Raw genomic sequence first — 23126 nt, 5'->3', positions numbered from 1 at the left:
CAGGACGCTCCTGATTGGCTGAAAACCACTGAGGTCAAAAGTACAATCTCGAAAGGACCGTATGGATTACTGTACGTATTATGCCTAGATACCTTAATTTCCAAATATATACAGTATATATATATATATATATATATATATATATATATATATATATATATATATATATATATATCTTTTCATATTTCATTTAAATAATAATAATAAATAAAATTAAAAAAATCTACTTTTCATGTAAACATGTCTCATATAAATATCAATATCAATTTTATTTCACGAATTTCAATAAAAATATAAAATAATAATAATGATAAAAATTGTTGAATTGTTTTAAAGTAAATACATTTTCAGCAGTAGGTAGTCATGATGTGTTTCATATTGTTTTCACCGATTCATGTATTTTGATTCTGGAGTTTAAGAAAGCACTTGCTTAAAAGTAAATTTATAAGTCTATTTATATTTTAAGAAGGCCTACAAGTGTGCATAATCATAATCTTTAGTTAACATAATTCCAACATATTATTAGCAAATATAAATCCCCATTGATGATAGGCTAACTGGCCTGTAGGTAAAGGAGCGACTGAGGTAGCCATCCACAGGTGCTACATGTTTGTCTAAAGGTCCCGTGGCATGAAAATGTCACTTTATGAGTTTTTTTGACATTAATATGAGTTAACACCCCCCCCCCAGTGGCTAGAAATACTGATGGGATTTTTCTGTTGGGTGGCCCAGATTTATGCACCTGTCTAATTATGTTTTGACGCATAGTGCACATTTTCTGTTAATCCAATAAACCTCATTTCACTACTGAAATATTACCGTGTCCATTATTTTTTTAAATAATTATTTATAAATGAAAATCAGGGAAATTGTCATGGGTGCCCAAACATTTTCATACAACTGTATAAAGGTATAAAGGCGTTGGGCTGCCCTACACTTTATGGTAGGCCCATTTAATATGTAATTAAATTTTTTAACATACGATATATGTTGTAGGGGGTCTTGCTCCAACTATTTTAATTACATATTCAACTTAATCTAATTTAACGTCACTTACACCGCAATATTGTCTTTCTGTACCATTGCAACCGCACTTTACGAAATCTTTATTTGACGTCACTTACATTCAGACCCCCCCCCCCCCCCCCCCCCCGTTCACTGGCTGCTGTTTGCTTGTTGTGTGTTACTTGTGTATTTGTTTGTTTTTGCTCTTATTGTAGAAAATGCTGCAGCTGTAATAAGGAAATTTCCCCGCTGTGGGATGAATAAAGTCTAATCTAATCTAATCTAATCTAATCTAAGTCTCTCATTCATTTAAGAGGTCCTTGTCTTAACCCTCGTGTTGTCTTCCCGTCAACCATGAAAAAAAAAATTAAAATTTGTTTTTTCCAAAGTTATTGGATGTTTCTAATGTTGACATTTTCCGCGCCTAAGTTGAAGGCCCATTTTTTGTGATTAAAAAAACCCCGGAAAACGGGTCAAATTTGACCCGAGGACAACATGAGGCTTAAAAAAAACGTAAAAACTCTAACTCAACACTTTCTGTTTGGACAACAGACACAAAGAATTTCAAACAACTAGCCACACTGTTATGTATCTTTTATTCATGACATGATCTAGGTAGTTTAGGATGAATCTCAAGAGTTCACCAGGAAAACCAGTTTTATTTCTTAAAAGTAATCCAGTCATGCTTACTGCCGCTATATTTAAGCATATTCCCATCTGAAAGAATTACTGCAGCTTCGCCTTCACTTAACCATTTCATTGTAATACACATAACAACAGTACAAAAAGACATGATCCTAATGGACGGTTGAATAATAAAAAGCTCCTTTTCATGTGGTTTCACTCAAGCCACAACAGAGGGATGAAGAAGATATGTTTTCCCAGGATGATGAGAAAACAGGTGCACATATTTAAAAGTCCGGTGATCTTCTATATTTTTCTCATTGCCATAAAATCCCATAAAAAACAACAACAACCTATGAACAAGAAGTGTCTGATATATCTTATTCCTCTGTGGCATAGAGCTCCATCTCATGTAATGTGGAATGAATCCGCCGCTGAAAATAGTCCCTAACAATTTCACTCTTTCTGTTTGAGTAATGTTTCGATAAAAACTGCAGTGACCAGCTGTTGGCTGTATCCCAATATCCTGCAGGTATTTAACTTGTGTTGTATTTTAAAGCTTTAGTGCATAACGTTTTGATATTAATGAATGTCCGTTCCATTCAAGCTGTTGCTAAACGAGTTGCTACAAAGATAATTAAGACTTTTAGTGCCACACAACTCTCTCTGTAGGACTGTGTTCAGAAAATTGTGGCGTCCGGCGACTTTCCCACGCTGAAACTCAAGTGAAGATAATAACCTCTTCTGAAGAGTCCATTTTTTAAATCCTCTGTGTCCTCCTTGGCTACCAGCAACTGCATAAGTGGCTTCTTTCATGTGGACGAGCCAACAATTTAGCTGTCATTACTTAGAATTCCTCACGGGGGCGACAGAAACTACCCACTATAGCTTTAAAACCCAAAGTTAAATCATCACTACAGTAGAAAAGCTATGTAATCCTTTAACTGACAGGCAGTGTATCCGAGTCTGCGTTAGAGTTAGCACTCGTCTACACTGTCACGTCATGAAACCTCATTTCAGTTATTGCCTTGTTAAAAAAACTGAAAAAAAGGAGGAAATCTCTCCTGGTTCTTGATTTCTTTTCCTTCTCATTTTGACCGAAGTGTCATTCAGTAAGAAAAGAAAAAAACAAAACATCACTTGCAGTTTTCTTTGCATGTTGTTTTCTGATCCCAAACGGGTAAAGAGGAGACAAACAACGACCCAGCGCCTCTGGCCTAAACATTTATTCTGCATGTTTTCTGGAGACTGGATGGCTTGGAAAAGCTTGAAAACAAAAAAAAAATCAGTTGCCATTTTGGTTCATCTGAAGGTAGTCATTGTGTAATTTCTCCTGGGCCTCGTAGAGCTTTCGCAGCTTCTTGGCTTGTCCTTTGCTCAGCTCCTTCCCTTCGGCGTCATGAGTGGGGAAACCCTGTTGACAGCAACAAGAACTGAGCAACAAGAACTGAGCAACAAGAACTGAGCAACAAGAACTATACAACAAGAACTGAGCAACAAGAACTGAGCAACAAGAAATATACAACAAGAACTGAGCAACAAGAACTGAGCAACAAGTCTTAAGTTTATTCTGATAAGTTTCCATCTCTATGTAGCACAACATGTCACCCAATTTCCAGCAAATCAGCAAAAGAAAACTCTAAAAGGTACTCTAAGCAATGTCATGTGTTTTTAGGCTACATTTTGGTAACAAAAAAATAGCTACCTGTCCCCAGAACACACTGTAAAAAACATCTCCTCACTATCTGCTAGCTGCCTGTCCCCAGAACACACTGTAAAAAACATCTCCTCACTATCTGCTAGCTGCCTGTCCCCAGAACACACTGTAAAAAACATCTCCTCACTATCTGCTAGCTGCCTGTCCCCTGAACACACTGTAAAAAACATCTCCTCACTATCTGCTAGCTGCCTGTCCCCTGAACACACTGTAAAAAACATCTCCTCACTATCTGCTAGCTGCCTGTCCCCTGAACACACTGTAAAAAACATCTCACTATCTGCTAGCTGCCTGTCCCCTGAACACACTGTAAAAAACATCTCCTCACTATCTGCTAGCTGCCTGTCCCCTGAACACACTGTAAAAAACATCTCACTATCTGCTAGCTGCCTGTCCCCTGAACACACTGTAAAAAACATCTCACTATCTGCTAGCTGCCTGTCCCCTGAACACACTGTAAAAACATCTCACTATCTGCTAGCTGCCTGTCCCCTGAACACACTGTAAAAAACATCTCCTCACTATCTGCCTGTCCCCAGAACACACTGTAAAAAACATCTCACTATCTGCTAGCTGCCTGTCCCCTGAACACACTGTAAAAACATTTCCTCACTATCTGCTAGCTGCCTGTCCCCTGAACACACTGTAAAAAAACATCTCCTCACTATCTGCTAGCTGCCTGTCCCCTGAACACACTGTAAAAACATCTCACTATCTGCCTGTCCCCTGAACACACTGTAAAAAACATCTCCTCACTATCTGCTAGCTGCCTGTCCCCTGAACACACTGTAAAAACATCTCACTATCTGCTAGCTGCCTGTCCCCTGAACACACTGTAAAAAACATCTCCTCACTATCTGCTAGCTGCCTGTCCCCTGAACACACTGTAAAAAAACATCTCCTCACTATCTGCTAGCTGCCTGTCCCCTGAACACACTGTAAAATACATCTCCTCACTATCTGCTAGCTGCCTGTCCCCTGAACACACTGTAAAAAACATCTCCTCACTATCTGCTAGCTGCCTGTCCCCTGAACACACTGTAAAAAACATCTCACTATCTGCTAGCTGCCTGTCCCCTGAACACACTGTAAAAAAACATCTCCTCACTATCTGCTAGCTGCCTGTCCCCTGAACACACTGTAAAAACATCTCACTATCTGCTAGCTGCCTGTCCCCTGAACACACTGTAAAAAACATCTCACTATCTGCTAGCTGCCTGTCCCCTGAACACACTGTAAAAAACATCTCCTCACTATCTGCCTGTCCCCAGAACACACTGTAAAAAACATCTCACTATCTGCTAGCTGCCTGTCCCCTGAACACACTGTAAAAACATTTCCTCACTATCTGCTAGCTGCCTGTCCCTGAACACACTGTAAAAAACATCTCCTCACTATCTGCTAGCTGCCTGTCCCCTGAACACACTGTAAAAACATCTCCTCACTATCTGCTAGCTGCCTGTCCCCTGAACACACTGTAAAAAACATCTCCTCACTATCTGCTAGCTGCCTGTCCCCTGAACACACTGTAAAAACATCTCACTATCTGCTAGCTGCCTGTCCCCTGAACACACTGTAAAAAACATCTCCTCACTATCTGCTAGCTGCCTGTCCCCTGAACACACTGTAAAAACATCTCACTATCTGCTAGCTGCCTGTCCCCTGAACACACTGTAAAAAACATCTCACTATCTGCTAGCTGCCTGTCCCCTGAACACACTGTAAAAAACATCTCACTATCTGCTAGCTGCCTGTCCCCTGAACACACTGTAAAAAACATCTCCTCACTATCTGCTAGCTGCCTGTCCCCTGAACACACTGTAAAAAACATCTCCTCACTATCTGCTAGCTGCCTGTCCCCTGAACACACTGTAAAAACATCTCACTATCTGCTAGCTGCCTGTCCCCTGAACACACTGTAAAAACATCTCCTCACTATCTGCTAGCTGCCTGTCCCCTGAACACACTGTAAAAAACATCTCACTATCTGCTAGCTGCCTGTCCCCTGAACACACTGTAAAAAACATCTCACTATCTGCTAGCTGCCTGTCCCCTGAACACACTGTAAAAAACATCTCACTATCTGCTAGCTGCCAGTTAACAAAATCAGAGGAAAAGGGCGCAGTGAGATGACGTATCCAGTACCAAAATCTATAATAACAATACTGCTGGCTTTCTTCATGTTTTCCCTGCTGTATAAGTTGTTCACACAGTACGGTTCAGTCATAAAACAAAACCCACTACGGCCATCGCAATTCCAATTAGTGTGTACAGTATGTGTCAATTCTCCTTCATCAAACAATAGCTTCACTGGGAAAACAGGGTGTCCGCGGGGTTTTAAAAAGTATTAAAAAGTGATAAATCAAAATTGTCAAATTTAAGGCCATTAAAAGTGTTAAATTTAGTCTCAGAGGTATTATTTTTTTTAAATTAGGTGTTATTTTTTTCAGACTATCAGGTGTCCTATTCTGATTGAAATTCTATCCTGCGTTTGCGTTAGTCCGTTTAAATATGGGCTTTGGCGTGTCTGGGCACATAATCGATCTTTCGTCTCCGTCTATGTTTGATGCTGACGTCATATTCAGTGGTCGTTCGACATCATCTCAGAACACTGCGCGCTCAGCAGAAGTGGCTGGCTTACGTTTTATTTTAGACTTGCTTCAAGCCATATCTTACACGACTGGACAACCATCGTCGTCTTTTAATGGGCAAATGCAAGTTTTCTGATAGCTGGGTGAACAACCCCGAGTTTAGGACTGGCTCAGGCCTGTAGTAGGGTGGCCATGGGCGCCACACCAACACTGCGCGTGGAGGCTCTGTGGTGTCTGAACACTGCAGTTAAACACCACTCATTTAACTCAAATAAAGGAATTTCAGAGCTGTTTAAAGAAATGCTTCCCGACTCCAGGGCTACCAACTCTCACGCATTGGCCGTGAGACACACGCATTTGACTGGTTTCACACGCCACCCCCCCGATTTCTCACGCTGTCGGTCAAATTTCTTAAAGATGAGTTTATCTATAGATCTACTTGTTGAGCCACTTATGATCGCCTAGATGTGCTTTCAGAGACTGTGGGGGGGGGGGGGGGGGGTCAAGAGCGCTCCATGTCTGCGGAATTTTCAAATTGTCGCAAACTGAGAATTTTTTTTACCTGGAGCCGGGCATTTCCCCGGCTTCAGGTATGAGCTCTGAGTATCACAGACCCGTCCGTTGCTTCGTGTCCTCTCTCTCTGTAAAAATAGAGGTGAGCAGCGCGGCTGGTGGACCCGCTCTGCTGTGGGGGGGCAGTGCCGCGTTGCATCCGTGCGTAGACCTCCGATAATGAGCAGCGTACAGCCTCCTCGTAACTTGTTTGTCAAATGGGCCTCTGTGTCTGTCAAACGGTCTGAGTGAGATCCACCATATGAACGGAGCAATGACATGCACAGCAGACTAGATTACAACTCTCCAAATCTCGGACAACAGAGATGGGAGGAGTTATATTTTGAATGTGCACAAAGTTGTAAACATGAGCAAAAATCTGATGATCTCTAAATATCTAAATGTAACTGTAAATAATTCATTCAATGTTTCATAAAATGAACAAAAAGTATTTATTTTCCCCAAAAAGTAAATACAGTAAGTGCTGCACAGAGGATGAGGGCCAAACATTACTGAGCCTTGGCACAAAGGCTAAAGGATTAGAAATTATGTTACTCAGTGGTTCTCATTCTTTAGAATTTCAGTGGTCTTAGTTGATCCCTCAACATTAATTTAACTTTGGGTCCCTGGTCCCAGGGACCCCTGGACCTGTTCACCATAGACCCAAATCTTCTCAGCTGTTGCTGACATATATACTGTCTCTTCATGTGGTTCATTATGTTTGGCACATTGTCTGGGCCAGTTCTTATATCATGAAAAGTTAATAATGTAAATGCTGAATGCCCTAAAACCTGTTGATACTACAACAATGCAAAGGCTCTTAACCCTACAGTTTTGCACATATTATGCAAGACTTAATTTCTCAATTTTTTTGCACAAAACTCTCCAGAAAGTGCCATTTAATGGTTAATTTAAAAAACAAAAAAACTGGGGGGCATACCCCCAGACCCTCCCTACTTTGGATCTCAGTTCTTAACTATCCATTCTCTTCATTGCACATTTATGTAGTTTGTTTTACTTTTATTTACTTAGTGAAATAAATATGTGCAAGATGTTGTTAATGTTATGTTGTCTCTAAATCTATTCATTTCTGTATGTTATAAATGTCAAAATCTGTGTAAATAATAGAAAGGTCGCTGATTAACACTTGCAATTCATTGTCGTGATGGTTTTAAAAAAAATTCTGAAGGTAGTAAAAAAGGTATTAAAAAGTAGTAAATTTAACTAAAGGATTGCTGTACATACCCTGGAAAAGAAAATGCAATGCAGTCATGCTATTAAATATCTATTTTGAAATTCAGAGTGGAAAGAGAGAAAAGAGATTTACCAGTTCATCGAATTTGGAATATTTGTCGGTTTCTGAGCGAAACATGTCGCACGGAGGGACCTTCATCTTGGCCAGTTTAGCCATCTGAAACAGTAAAAGACACGATTAAATGAACATGTTCAATTCATCTGACAAACATAACTCCTGCTTTATGAGTGACCTCTTGTTCTTGTTTCTTCCTGGCAGCTTCTTCCTTCTTCCTTTTCTTCTCCTCCTCCATCTGTAAAAGAAGAAAACAATAGTCTATAGTTTATAAATCCCTTAACGGTTTAGGTCCAAAATACATTTCTGATCTGCTACTACACTATGACCCCCCCAGACCTCTCAGGTCATCTGGGACAGGTCTACTTTCTGTCCCCAGAGTCAGAACTAAACAGGGTGAAGCAGCTTTCAGTTTCTATGCTCCTCATATCTGGAACAAACTCCCAGAAACCTGCAGATCCGCTGCTACTCTCAGTTCTTTTAAATCAAGGCTGAAGACCTTTCTTTTTGATGCTGCCTTTCTTTAAATGAATGCTCATTTCTTTAAATTTCTTATGCTGCACTGTAACTTTTATTCTTGTGTTTTATGTGTCTATTTTTTAACTGTCTATTCATGTGTTTTACCGGTTTTTAATGCTTATGATTTTTATCTGTTTGTACTTGTGTTTTATCTGTTTAACTGATTTTGTGTAAAGCTCTTTGAATTGCCCTGTTGCTGAAATGTGCTCTACAGATAAAGCTGCCTTGCCTTGCCTAGTCCAGAGCTTTCATTTTGTTTCCTCCTGTCTTTCTTCCTTGTGCTGTTGTCCACAGACTGTAAACCGCCACGCAGACTAAAGCGGGTTTCATGCTTCCAGACCTTCCTCCACAGCGCTGCGGAGGAGGGTCTGGACAGTCCACACAACATTCCGAGATGGGAGAAAAACGCATTCAGGTTTATTGGCATTTCTTTAAACCAATCGCAATCGTCTTGGGCGGTGCTAAGGGGACGGACGGAGCAACGGCGCCACTGCTAAATAGGGCCTACTGCAACAGTCCACCTACGTAACCACCTTCCCGTAATCAACGGCGCCGTCGTAACGCCGACCAAAAGCGCGTCTAGTGCAAGCGTAGGGTTGGGTGCAATAAATTCTAAGGATCGGCAGAAACCGAACCCCGTCAAAAAGTCCAACGTTCAGCCCAATCCTGGATTCATGCGTGCGTTCATTTGGTGCTCCCCTAGTCCAGATTTTATTTTGTTGTGCTCTGCTTCAAATGGCAGGAAGATGGAAATGTTCCTCTCCTTATACCCATGAGCCTGTGTGTTGTGTGGTTGTGTCTTTTACTTTTGAAAAGGAGCGGACCTTTGTTTTTCTCGCCTGTCAAATTTGAGGAAATGCTTCCAGATTTACAGGAAACACAAGTGCTCTGAACAGGAAACCCACTGCGTTTTATTTCTTATATAACTAATGTGTTTCCAGTTAAAATAGGCATTTCCACCCCTCCCTCACCTGCTTCTTCTCCTCTCGCTCCTTCAGTAATGTCTCCTTGTCCACCAGTTTCACCACCGTGGGCAGGCCTGGAACACAGTCAGATTCATAAAGACTCCACCGGTCAACCCTGGCCTTTACGTCTTCACAATTATTACAAAATAGACAAAAGTATTCCTGTGTTGAGGCTAATTTTTAAACCTTTTCAATTATATCTTTGAGTTGCTCATAGTAACTAATGTACAGTAATGTAAATGCTACTTTCTCTCTAATAGGGAGACTTGCTGCATTCATCTGTTTTGAAATATACTGTATTAAACTGAATATATTTGAGTTTTGGACAAAACAAGACACCACCTTTGACTATGAGAAGCTGGGACGAACATCTTTCATTAGTTTCTGACATTTTATAGACCAAACGATAAATGGAGAAAATATTGGGCCGATTAATCGATAGTGATAATAATCGTTGCAGCCCAAGCTTTTTTTTTTTTTTTTTCACAAATTTACCCAAATACTGAAAACTTAAAGCCAGTGTTGTAGTACTCTGGAGTTCATTTCAAGACCGGTCAAGACCACAGACGGGGTGAGATCACTAAATTGCCTGTGCATTGTGTGATTTATGATTTCACCTCATTACTGGATGGACTGGATGTGAAACTTCCTGCTTCAAATGCGACGAGTCAATAACTTCACTCATTCCATTTAGTCTGTGTGTTATGGCAATAAAGAGGTGAATGAAGAGGATTGGTTTTCTGGGGTTATTTTTTATCCTGTCATGCAGTGTAGGACTCGCCCTGGTCTGGTCTTGTCTCGGTCTCGACCCCTCAAAGTCTCTGTCTTGACCAAGTCTCGACCCCTCTAAGTCTCTGTCTTGACTAAGTCTCGACCCCTCAAAGTCTCGGTCTTGTCTCGGTCTCGACCCCTCAAAGTCTCGGTCTTGACTAAGTCTCAACCCCTCAAAGTCTCTGTCTTGACTAAGTCTCGACCCCTCAAAGTCTCGGTCTTGACTCAGTCTCGACCCCTCAAAGTCTCTGTCTTGACTTGGTCTCAACCCCTCAAAGTCTCGGTCTTGTCTCGGTCTCGACCCCTCAAAGTCTCGGTCTTGACTCAGTCTCGACCCCTAAAAGTCTCGGTCTTGACTCGGTCTCGACCCCTCAAAGTCTCTGTCTTGACTCGGTCTCGACCCCTCAAAGTCTCTGTCTTGACTAAGTCTCGACCCCTCTAAGTCTCGGTCTTGACTAAGTCTCGACACCTCAAAGTCTTGTTCTTGTCTCGGTCTCGACCCCTCAAAGTCTGAGTCTTGACTCGGTCTCGACCCCTCAAAGTCTCCCCCTTGACACCTCAAAGTTTTGTTCTTTACTCGGTCTCGACCCCTCAAAGTCTCTGTCTTGACTCGGTCTCGACCCCTCAAAGTCTCGGTCTTGACTCGGTCTTGACCCCTCAAAGTCTCTGTCTTGACTCAGTCTCGACCCCTCAAAGTCTCTGTCTTGACTTGGTCTCGACCCCTCAAAGTCTCGGTCTTGACTCGGTCTCGACCCCTCAAAGTCTCGGTCTTGACTCGGTCTCGACCCCTCAAAGTCTCTGTCTTGACTCGGTCTCGACCCCTCAAAGTCTCTGTCTTGACTAAGTCTCGACCCCTCTAAGTCTCGGTCTTGACTAAGTCTCGACACCTCAAAGTCTTGTTCTTGTCTCGGTCTCGACCCCTCAAAGTCTGAGTCTTGACTCGGTCTCGACACCTCAAAGTCTTGTTCTTGTCTCGGTCTCGACCCCTCAAAGTCTGAGTCTTGACTCGGTCTCGACCCCTCAAAGTCTCGGTCTTGACTCGGTCTCGACCCCTCAAAGTCTCTGTCTTGACTCGGTCTCGACCCCTCAAAGTCTCTGTCTTGACTAAGTCTCGACCCCTCTAAGTCTCGGTCTTGACTAAGTCTCGACACCTCAAAGTCTTGTTCTTGTCTCGGTCTCGACCCCTCAAAGTCTGAGTCTTGACTCGGTCTCGACCCCTCAAAGTCTCCCCCTTGACACCTCAAAGTTTTGTTCTTTACTCGGTCTCGACCCCTCAAAGTCTCTGTCTTGACTCGGTCTCGACCCCTCAAAGTCTCGGTCTTGACTTGGTCTCAACCCCTCAAAGTCTCTGTCTTGACTCGGTCTCGACCCCTCAAAGTCTCTGTCTTGACTCGGTCTTGACCCCTCAAAGTCTCTGTCTTGACTCGGTCTCGACCCCTCAAAGTCTCGGTCTTGACAAGGTCTCGACCCCTCAAAATCTCAGTCTTGACTTGGTCTCGACCCCTCAAAGTCTCTGTCTTGACTCGGTCTTGACCCCTCAAAGTCTCGGTCTTGACTTGGTCTAGACCCCTCAAAGTCTCGGTCTTGTCTCGGTCTCGACCCCTCAAAGTCTCTGTCTTGACTAAGTCTCGACCCCTCTAAGTCTCGGTCTTGACTAAGTCTCGACACCTCAAAGTCTTGTTCTTGTCTAGGTCTCGACCCCTCAAAGTCTGAGTCTTGACTCGGTCTCGACCCCTCAAAGTCTCCGCCTTGACACCTCAAAGTCTTGTTCTTTACTCTGTCTCGACCCCTCAAAGTCTCAGTCTTGACTCGGTCTCAACCCCTCAAAGTCTCGGTCTTGACTAGGTCTCGACCCCTCAAAATCTCAGTCTTGACTAGGTCTCGGCCCCTCAAAATCTCAGTCTTGACTTGGTCTCGACCCCTCAAAGTCTCGGTCTTGTCTCGGTCTCAATCCCTCAAAGTCTGAGTCTTCACAAAGTCTGAGTCTTGACTAAGTCTCCACCCCTCAAAGTCTCAGTCTTGACTTGGTCTCGACCCCTCTAAGTCTCGGTCTTGTCTCGGTCTCGACCCCTCAAAGTCCCGGTCTCGATACACTCTGGTCTGGGTGATGACTTGGTCGTGATTTATGTTGTCTCAAAGCTTGACATTATTAACATGCTTATGATATCGACTTTTTCAGTTCTGTTACCTTCGTGATCTTCCAGTCGCACTCCGAGCTCCGGTAACGTGTCGTCACGGACAACGTCGCACATGTGCAGCAGCTCCGTCACTAGATGATTAAAAACAGGACTTTAATTAAACCCTGAAGCGAAGCTCTCGAGGTGAAAAGGTTTTGAGATATTATGAGAAATGCCTCAACACGAACATGATAAGTAGAGTTCTATAAAAATAAAAAATAAAAAATAAAAAGCTGAATTATTTGCATTTGCATCTTTTGGACCCTAAAATGTAAAATGTGAGTTCTTACCTTTCTGCTCTCGGGCTATTCTCCGGACTCCCTCTCTGAAGTCTGACAACACCGCGAGGTACGGCATCACTGTGCTCTCCAGCTGGCAAACACAGCAGCAACATTAGCTTTCTCTACGTCATTTAGCTGGACAATGTAAATCGGAGCATTAACTATTTGGTGTCTGTTACTTTGAGTTTTGGTGTGACAATCTGCTTTGACAAAACTATATGTAAAATTTAAAGTAGAGCGTGAAGTCATTCAGTCAAAGGAAATCCTAAAACGCCGGGGTAGGGAGGAAACTGCTGGGTGTCGGGGAGTTGTGTTACTGGGACAAATAAAGCCAAAGAAATGCTAAGTAGACTGATTTAGACAAGGAAATTTCCCCGCTGTGGGATGAATAAAGTATAATATAATATAATATAATCTTAGTATTGGTAGATATAAGTAGACCGACTTAGTATCAGGTGTTAGTAATTTGACGTACAGTATGCGTTTGACACAAAAGTGAAGAGAGTTAAAGATTGCTTATTTGGAAAATGATTAATAAGCAGTATCCTATCAACATACAACATAGTACCAATCAACAACAAACAGAGAAAGTGTCTCTTTACTTACATCAACGCTCTGACTTTGTCCTCCCACTGGGAAGCCGATGGGCTCCGATCCTTCAATCGCTCCGAAAATCTGAATAAAAAAAAAAAAAAGGATTATTTCTTACAAGAAATCATATTTTTAAGTCAGGCCGCATTATAAAATGAGTCATTTAAAAGTCTCAAAGATTTCCATTTAAATAAAAAGGTCTGTTAAGTCCCTATCTATCGCAGAATGAGGTAACACAAGGGTGACTGAGCCACTGATGAAAGCTCTTGCATTTGTAGTGTTGTGAACTGGGTGTCTGAATAAAACTGAGGTGTACAGTTAGTGTGTGTCTATGTATGTATGTATGTATGTATGTGTCTATGTATGTATGCATGTATGCATGTATGTATGTATGTGTTTGCATGTATGTTTTTGTGTATATATGTGTCTATGTATGTATGTATGCATGCATGCATGTGTGTATGTATGTATGTATGTGTGTATGTTTGCATGTATGTTTTTGTGTATGTATGTGTGTGTGTGTATGCATGTATGTATGTATGTATGCATGCATGCGTGTGTATGTATGTTTGTGTGTGTGTGTGTGTGTGTGTGTGTGCATGTATGTATGTGTGTGTATGTATGTATGTGTGTGTGTGTGTGTGTGTGTATATGTATGTATGTATGCATGTATGTGTGTGTGTGTGTGTGTATGTATGTATGTGTGTGTGTATGTGTGTGTGTATGCATGTATGTGTGTGTGTATGTATGTATGTATGTATGTGTGTGTGTATGTATGCATACATGCATGTATATATGTATGTGTGTGTGTGTGTGTGTGTGTGTGTGTGTGTGTGTGTGTGTATATGTATGTATATATGTATGTGTGTGTGTGTGTGTGTGTGTGTATGTTTGCATGTATGTTTTTGTGTATGTATGTATGTATGTATGTGTGTTTGCATGTATGTTTTTGTGTATATATGTGTCTATGTATGTATGTTTGCATGTATGTTTTTGTGTATGTATGTATGTATGTGTGTATGTTTGCATGTATGTTTTTGTGTATGTATGTGTGTGTGTGTGTGTGTGTGTATGCATGTATGTATGTATGTATGCATGCATGCATGCGCGCGTGTGTGTGTGTATGCATGTATGTATGTGTGTGTATGTATGTATGTGTGTGTGTGTGTGTGTGTATGTATGTGTGTGTGTATGTATGCATGTATGTATGTATGCATGTATGTGTGTGTGTGTGTGTGTGTGTGTATGTATGTATGTATGTGTATGTGTGTGTGTGTGTGTGTATCTCATATTAATGTTAAAAAACCTCATAAAGTGAAATTTTCCTGCCATGGGACCTTTAAAGTAATTAGCAGTGAATCGTGGCCACCTTCAGCATGCTGGTGAGGTAGACGGCGATGCTCTGCGTCAGCATGCGGTTGGGCCGCAGCTTGGCGCTCTTCCTGCCGGCGATGTAGCTGTTGCTAAGGCCGACCAGCGTTCTCATCTCCTCCATGGCGGTGCGAGTATCCACGTTGTCACACAGAGCGTCGTGGACGGCAGACTTCCTGTCGTAGAAACTGAACAACACGAGAAAGACCATTTGGCTTTGTCCTCTTTCTTTTTCTTTTTTTTCCCCCTAAACCTCCAGATCTTCAGATGTCTCACGCTTGTTTTGACCCATATGGTAAAAGCTCAGTAAGGAGCTTTGTCTCCCATATTAACTCATATTAAATCTTTCCTCTCTTACCTGTTGTTGAGCTCCACCTCTGCTGCCTCCCACTTCTCAAAGCGCCCGGTGACATCAGTCGGAGCGCGCAGTATGTCTTTCACATTCAGGAAGAACTCCTGTTACATGGAAATAAATAACAAAAACTATTAAAGTAGGTTGGACATTATTATTATTACCGCCACTACATTTTTACATTCTTTCCTTTGTATTTCTTATCTGTAGTTTTGAATATTTGTTCTTGTATTCTATCCTTTTTATTATTTGATGATGTGTGTGCTGTGTGTCTTATATTTCACTACTATAGCACTGAAATCTGCCAATTTGGGGTCAATAAAGTCAAATCTGATCTAATCTAATCTGAACTTAAAGGGGCATCAAACAGCATATTAGCTAAAGATTTTATACCACCTCTAAATAAAAAGCCCATTTGTCTATCGTCCCTTACGTTCAAGAACTTCTCGTACTGGACAGCCGACTCCATGGTGTTGGACGAGTAGTCCAGCGTGTCTTTCCAGGAATGCATCAGGAAAGCCAGACGGAGCTGACGAGCTGCAGGAGGACAAATAGATGTAAATGTAAATGTAAATGTGCTGTATTTATATAGCGCTTTTCTAGTCTTAACGACTACTCAAAGCGCTTTTACATCATACAGGAAACATTCACCATTCACACACATTCGTACACTGTGGCCGAGGCTGCCGTACAAGGTGCCACCTGCTCATCAGATAAACATTCACACACATTCACACTCCGATGGGGCAGCATACCGGGGGCAACTCGGGGTTCAGTGTCTTGCCCAAGGACACTTCGACATGGGACTACAGGGCCAGAGATCGAACCACCAACCTTCCGATTGGCAGGCAACCGCTCTACCACTGAGCCACAGCCGCCCTTTAATAAACGGAGGAGGGTTAAATCTGTCACTAACAAACCAAATCTCATCTGGAAGTGTTCTGAGAAAACTAGACTTCTGCCCCTCCTCTAGGGTGTTTTTCAGGTTTTAGAAAATCTAAATGTGACGGGAGACTTCTATGGAGCTAGATTTGTTTCTTTATCACATGCGAGAAAAAAAAAAGGTTTGAGAGAAAAAGGTTTTCATACCAATAGATACCAAAAAAAAAAGAAAAATCGCTCTCAAAATACTTTTTTAAATGCTCAAATGTATATTTTTTGCTATCAGTGTGAATAAAAATAATCTAAAAAAAAAAAAGGGTGTTTCTCTCACGTTGGACGTTCCTATTGGCTGTTCTACCGATGCAAGCACCCGTCCCTTCAGATGGTGAAAGCCTGATTCAACGGTGGAAGGTCTTGCAGAAAAAGTTATTCCAGTATTGGCAACAAGAGGGTGGCAGTCTGCAGGGAGTTGGGTTAGAAACCGGAGGGTCGCCGGTTCAAGTCCCCATGCGGACCAAAGTAAGGAGTGTGGATTGCCCTTGCACCGTACCCCCCCACCCCCCACCCCCCACACTCTGACATCTCTCCATTTTGTGTATTTCAGGCCTGTGTGTAGTGATTCTAACAGAGTGTAAATTGTAATTTCCCCACTGGGGATCAATAAATACTATAAAAAAAAAAAAAAAAAAAAAAAAGAGTCTTAAAGAGTCTGACAATTGACAAATAAAACGTGCATCGATATCGTTGAAGCGTTTCAGAGATGGAGACAAAATGTTGCTAATAGTTTCTGCTAACCATAACCAGAGGCTCAGGATTCTGTAGCTAGAACCTTGAATCTCGAAAGGCTTCACAAAGAAAACAGGACGGTTATTTTCATGTAACTGCCGCTATATAAACAGCATGATCACATGCGGAAGGCTGTGGTACATTCGGATGGTTTTTACTAGGGAACTTTAGGGGGGGGCAACATTGGACTATATAAGCTTCAGTTTATATTTTCATAATGGGTTATAAATGTGATTCATTTTGTTGTTTCTTTACTTTTATCTTGTTTTTTTTTAACTTCCTTTTCCTTTGGAAAGGGTAGATTTAAAATTGATAAATCTTTACTTAAAATAAAAATAACAACAGGTGTCTACAACATTAGAGGTGTCAAGCAGAACCAGTTGGGTCACCTGTGTTCTTTGCCAGGGCATCTTTAATGGTGATGAAATTCTTCAGAGACTTGGACATCTTGCAGCCTGCGATCGTCAGGTGTCCGGTGTGCAGGAAGTATCTGACCCAGTGGTCGTTCTCAAAGAAAGCCTGAGAAGAAAACAACCGATGGTGGTTAAACACCGTCACTTTCTCTTTGATTGTAAATGGCTAAATACAGCAGTTCATTAAGACAGTTAATCATCTTTAACTACTCGAATGCTATCTGTGTTTTATTCACTACAGCAGGGGTCTTCAACAGGGGGTCGCGGAGGTACTGCATGGGGGTCGTGAAAGTTTTGGTTGATTAGACTTTTTTTTATATCCCCCCCCCCCCCCCCCTGCAATTTTTTTCCAACTAATTGAAATGTCTTTAAATCCACATTAACATGAATTCAACACACTGTAGTAAACAGATAAATGGAGGCAGAAGATGTCTTTCAGTCATCAACGCACACATGGCACTTTAGGACCAGTTTGATATAACACAATGTTATACAATATATATAATTAGGGGGTCCTCGCTCCATCTCGCCATCAGTTTGGGGGTCCTTGGCCTGGAAAACGTTGAAGACCCCTGCACTACAGGCTTCAAATGTGGGGCCAATTAGAGTAAAAGACAAGCAGGAGCAAATATCGTCAATAAACAACTTCAAAAGACTTTTGTACCTCAGACTGAGCCAACTCGTTGTCGTGATGGGGGAATCGAAGATCAAACCCCCCGCCGTGGATGTCCATGGACTCTCCCAAGATAGAGCCAGCCATGGCAGAACATTCGATATGCCAGCCCGGCCTTCCCTGTTACAATTCAAAATATTCAACAGCGCAGAAACAATCAATGTCGCATCAATCACATCCAAAGGTGCCTCATCTTTTACTTTCTGCAATATACACCCTAGCATCGTGTTGTAGAAGTAATGCATCAGTTTAACACCACACCTATACTAAGAATGAACTCTCACCTTCCCCCACGGGGAGTCCCATGAAGGCTCTCCGGGCTTAGAGGCTTTCCACAAGGCAAAGTCGTTGGGAGACCTCTTCTCCCCTAATCTGTCAGCTGAGATGCTCAGGTCCCCTGCAGGGCCACACAAGACACAGCAGAGACCAACAAGACTATCAGAACTGGCTTAGAAAAACAGAGAGAAATCCACCTTCAGCATTCATGGTAATACGCGAGATTTAACAGATTTGAATTGAACGTCAAAACATGGCAGTATAAATATAATGAAATTGGGGCGGCTGTGTTTCAGTGGTAGAGCGGTTGCCTGCCAATTGGAAGGTTGGTGGTTCAATCCCCGCCCCTGCAGTCATTGTCGAAGTGTCCTTGGGCAAGACACTGAACCCCGAGTTGCCCCCGGTGCTGCGCATCGGAGTGTGAATGTGTGTGAGTGTTTATCTGACGAGCAGGTGGCACCTTGTACGGCAGCCCCGGCCACAGTGTATGAATGTGTGTGAATGGTGAATGTTTCCTGTAGATGTAAAAGCGCTTTGAGCAGTTGTTAAGACTGGAAAAGCGCTACATAAATACAGCACATTTACATTTAAAAAAAGTTACAAAAGATTTATTTCAGAACGGTACAGAAGTGAGGAAGAAGAGTGGAAATCTCACCGATGTTAGTGGTGCTAGTGTATTTTTATTTTTTTTTTGATTATTTTTTGGAGCTTTTTCCTTTATTAGATAGTGAGAGTGGACAGAGAGAGAAGGGGGAGAGAAAGAGGGGATGACACAGAGCACATGGACTCGGCGATTGTTTTTTTTGTCTTAATAGCTTGATTGAGTATAGCTTAAATTGAAGTAGTATTTTTGTATTATTTTAAATTTTTGGTTTAGATTATTTTTGTTATTGTTTTCTTCATTATATATCGTTTCATTCAATATGTAATAAATAAATTATATAATTAACATAAATACATGAAAAAATAATTTTATATATGAGTCGATAAAGTTCAAACCGATTGTTTTTTTTGACTCATATGTATTTATTTCACAGTCAGTATGTAATTATATATATAAAAAATGAATAATAATATGATATAATAAAAAATAATAATCAACCAAAACAACTTTGCCAACTCAAAGAAGGTCCCTGAACTAAAATGTGTGCTATCAGATTTGAAAGCTGCTAGAGTCCCAGACAACCTTTTGGTAGTTAAAATGTGAAAACATATCTACCTTCTCCCTCTTGTAAAGCTTTCTGATCTCCGACCGCCTCTGGCACCAGTTTGGCGTACGAGTGCTGCGGGCTGGCATCAAACTTCGAGGTGTCGAAGTACACAGAAGCGTTCGATTCGTACCTGAACACATCAGAAAACCCAAATAATGCTAACTGTCCTGGTAATGACAAACGATGTGGATGCACCATGAATAGTAGACACTGGTAGTTTCTTCCTCACCCGTAACCATTGGACACAACCTTCTTCACAAACTCCACGATCTCAGGCACGTATTCACTGACTCGAGTGAGGACGTCTGGGGGAAGAACCTGGGGGGGGGGGGGTCACAAAATGTGTGTAAACTATTTTGGCCATAAGTATCCCAAACTGTTGCCACAAAAGTGGGAGACCTATTATCTATAATATGGTTATATCCTGTTGCATTGAGATTTTCCATCAGAGGAATAACGGGGCTTAGCCCCACCTATGGTCATGAAGGCTTGGTCATCACCGAAAGAACGAGATCCAGGGTACAAGCGGCCGAAATGGGTTTCCTCAGGAGGGTGGCTGGGGTCTCCCTTAGAGATAGGGTGAGAAGCTCAGTCATCCGAGAGGAGCTCGGAGTAGAGCCGCTGCTCCTTGACATCGAAAGGAGCCGGTTGAGGTGGTTCGGACACTTGTTAAGGATGCCTCCTGGGTGCTACCCTAAGGAGGTGGTCCAGGCACGTCCAGCTGGGAGGAGGTCTCGGGGAAGACCCAGGACCAGGTGGAGGGATTATATCTCCAACTTGGCCTGGGAACGCCTCGGGATCCCCCAGTCGGAGCTGGTTGATGTGGCTCGGGAAAGGGAAGTTTGGGGTCCCCTACTGGAGCTGCTGCCCCCGAGACCCGATACCGGATAAGAGGATGACGATGATTGGATGGATGGATGGATGGATGGATGGATGGATGGATGGATGGATGGTGCCCCAACCAAAGACAGGGCTGTCCACATACTTATAGAACACATTGTGTATAATTATATTTAAAGTGAATCCAAGTGGTCTTTCCTTTCTCGCAACTTGAACAAAGTAAATATAAAGTAACGAGACATGAAACTTAAACAGACCCAAATAACACTACTTCAGTGTTTTCAAAAGTCCGTCCCTGAAGGCACCGCCGCGTCGGGTGACACTGCAGCTGCCGCAGATCACGGTGACCCGAACGTGATCGTCACAGAAAACCGAAACTTCTAACGCAACGTTACTGTTACCTGGTAAGTGTGAGTAGCTTATGGGATGTTGAGTGTGTAGCCGTCTCTCAAAGTCAAGGAAGGATCCTTTGAAAACATTGTTGTTTTTCCAGAGCTTTAAATAAACGCCATCAATACTGAAACGTCAGGTGTCCGTGTACACAGTGCTTAGTGCACGGGGAGTCGCTTTGGGACAGGAGAGTATGAGGCGGGGGGGGGGGGGGATCGCTGTGTACTCACAACTAAAAAAAATTAGACTGCACCACTAGGCAGTTAGGGTTTGGGTCCGAGCCCTTAATCTGGCCCTCGGCTTCGGATCTATAATTTCCTGAAACGGCCTTTAGAAAACACTTTGCTGTGCCTCTACTTACGTTCAGGGCGTCCATGTCTTTGTGGTACTCTCCCTCCCAATAATTGGGGAGAATGGAGAAGATTGAATTTTCCGTGACTTGACTTCCGAACTGCGTATCCAACCAATCAGCCAGCAGGTCCTTGGAGTTCTCCAACAGCACCTTGGAAGAAAAAAAAGTTAATAAATAAAGTTAATAAAGCCTAGAAATCTAGATTTTCTTTCCCTCAATTTATCTACAAATACACTGTATTTTTCATGCCACTGCTTTCCTGCCATGACAGAAGAAATATTTATCAGTCAATAGAGCCCGACCGATATTATTGGCTCCAGTGACTACAAATAACTAATATTAGGGAAATCGGTTTGCTTTGTAACAAGTTTCTGGATTAAAAAAAATATACATACTACATTAAACCACAATTTTATTCATGTACATTAGTAAGCTACAGGACAGCGTCTTTCAAAACATCACCTGTGCGTTATTGTACCCTGCACTTCTGGAAATGCACTTAGTCTCTTTCCCAATACCCATTTCAAACCAAACTGATGCCAGTAATATATATATTAGTGTGTATATTTCTGTTTTGGTTGATATGTATGTGTAAGCACAGTGTGAGTAACGATGCTCCAAAGACAAATTCCTCGTATGTGTCCTCATACCTGGCGAATAAAGCTGATTCTGATTCTGATTATGCTAAAATGGCTTGAAGCAAAATAACCAAGGCATTTTATCAACAAAAAATGTTACAGTCCATTAGACTTCTCTTTATTAATCCTTTTTGGATGACTTCAGCAAGGAAACTGAAATTTCCAGCAGCAGTTCTCAGCAAAATACAGTATAGAGAGAAAGACAGTATAAAGATAACAACAATAACAATAAAGCCTTTGGCTATAAATATACATTCACCATGAATTATTGTTATTAGAACTCAGTAGTAGAACTTCCTATTTACCACAAAGTAATGAAACACGTGTGGCAGTGCACCTTCAAGGAATTGCAGTAAGTGACTGAAGGGAACACCTGGTCTGCTCAGTGAGTCTTACCTGTGCCAGAGGTGGTACAACCTGGTCTGCTCAGTGAGTCTTACCTGTGCCAGAGGTGGTACGACCTGGTCTGCTCAGTGAGTCTTACCTGTGCCAGAGGTTGTACGACCTGGTCTGCTGCTTTGCCCTCCATCGCTGCCTGCAGGGGCTGCAGAGCGGCTGTAACAGCAGCGTCCAGCCTCTCCAGCATCTGCTTCTTATCTGGGTCTGTCGTCCCAGCCAAGTTGGCCTGAAAGGGCTGAAAAATAACACACGTGCATGAGGATTTAAGTAAAAAACAGAAACCTTCAGGTTAACTGAAGTTGAGTCTATAAATTGTATAAATTGTTAATATTATGATTTCAGAATTCGACAGTCCCAAACTTCATCAGAAGATATCCATGCTTAGAGTTGGGTCTATAGTGTCTCTGGTGCTTCAAATCCCAGATAAAGTGTCCACAGCCCTTTGTTTGAACCAGTCTCTGCTTCCCAAGCATTAGATCTGATAGACTTTACTGCCCCCCTGAAACTTGTCTGCAAGGCTCTTATCGTTGTACCAAAGGCTAGTTGAGAGTTTGGTCTCACCACTCTGGCGCTGAGGACGTCCTGCAGGATTTGAGCAGCTTGTGGTTGCTTCTCCTTGTACTGGTCTAGGAGGTGGTTCTGCCGGGCCCTTTTAATGATCTGGGAGAGAGAAATACCAACACAAAGCCAAAAAAGTTAAACATAATGACTTAAGAGAAACTGACAGATGTTTTTGGGTGTCTAAAATGTGTTTAGGGGTTGCCCCCCTCCAAAGCAGGACATTGCTTATCCATGTGTTGCTACTCCTAATTGCTTCTCCAAACTGTTGTCGTGCCGACCGCCATCTACCGTAGCTAACACGGGAGTCGTTTCCCAGGGTCAAGGATGGTCAATGACGTAGCATCCTCCAAATCCTGGCTTTGGAGGATCCTTCCTTGACATTAAGAAACGGCTGCTGATTCACCTTCTCCATCTCAACAAAATAACTGAACAGCCCGGTAACAGAAACAAATTCAATGAAGCAAGCCCGCAATGACGTGCACTTGATAGCCTGTTCCCTTGTACATGTTCTCCAAATGCTAAGGAGGACTCTGACCTGCTCCTGAAGGATCCTTCCTTGGGAGGACTAGTCCTCCCAAGGAAGGATCCTTGCCAGTGAGAAACGGCAACTGACTACGGAGAAGTAGCTCAGACAACCACACTAAACAAACGTCTGAACTATCCCTTTAAGATTAGGTCTAGAAAGATTATGCAAAGTTTTTGTTCTTTTTTTCCCCCTTCACCTAATAAAAGATGTAAAAGTACAAAACTGTGGAGAATAAACCTTTTAGTAAAGCTTAATTTATGGTCGCAGCGGTGTTCCTGGCCTGTGTGAGGTGCGCGCGTAATAACATGACGTCACAACGGCTGTCGATTCCAGTGCGAAGGCTCTGTTACTGCC

At 42.3% G+C, this 23126-nt stretch overlaps 1 protein-coding gene across 2 annotated transcripts in view; it reads right to left on the bottom strand.

Annotated features, from left to right (window-relative positions):
- Positions 1-1688: 1688 nt before the first annotated feature.
- LOC116685772 (cysteine--tRNA ligase, cytoplasmic) overlaps positions 1689-23126 on the bottom strand; it is a 31752-nt gene continuing 10314 nt past the window's right edge. For both annotated transcript variants that reach the window (XM_032510700.1, XM_032510699.1), the window contains 18 exons: positions 22247-22345; positions 21771-21920; positions 20658-20798; positions 19296-19384; positions 19075-19196; positions 17864-17976; positions 17571-17699; positions 16883-17012; positions 15259-15362; positions 14832-14929; positions 14472-14661; positions 13118-13186; positions 12521-12602; positions 12242-12322; positions 9289-9356; positions 7977-8036; positions 7817-7900; positions 1689-3043 (listed from right to left, as the gene is read on the bottom strand). In XM_032510700.1, the coding sequence (XP_032366591.1) occupies positions 2915-3043; positions 7817-7900; positions 7977-8036; positions 9289-9356; positions 12242-12322; positions 12521-12602; positions 13118-13186; positions 14472-14661; positions 14832-14929; positions 15259-15362; positions 16883-17012; positions 17571-17699; positions 17864-17976; positions 19075-19196; positions 19296-19384; positions 20658-20798; positions 21771-21920; positions 22247-22345 (1938 nt within the window). In that variant the 3' untranslated portion in view covers positions 1689-2914. The remainder of the gene's footprint in view (positions 3044-7816; positions 7901-7976; positions 8037-9288; positions 9357-12241; positions 12323-12520; positions 12603-13117; positions 13187-14471; positions 14662-14831; positions 14930-15258; positions 15363-16882; positions 17013-17570; positions 17700-17863; positions 17977-19074; positions 19197-19295; positions 19385-20657; positions 20799-21770; positions 21921-22246; positions 22346-23126) is intronic.

This window comes from Etheostoma spectabile, unplaced genomic scaffold, assembly GCF_008692095.1.
Source record: "Etheostoma spectabile isolate EspeVRDwgs_2016 unplaced genomic scaffold, UIUC_Espe_1.0 scaffold270, whole genome shotgun sequence".
NCBI classification, from domain to species: domain Eukaryota; kingdom Metazoa; phylum Chordata; class Actinopteri; order Perciformes; family Percidae; genus Etheostoma; species Etheostoma spectabile.
This window is presented reverse-complemented; position numbering and strand designations above follow the sequence as displayed.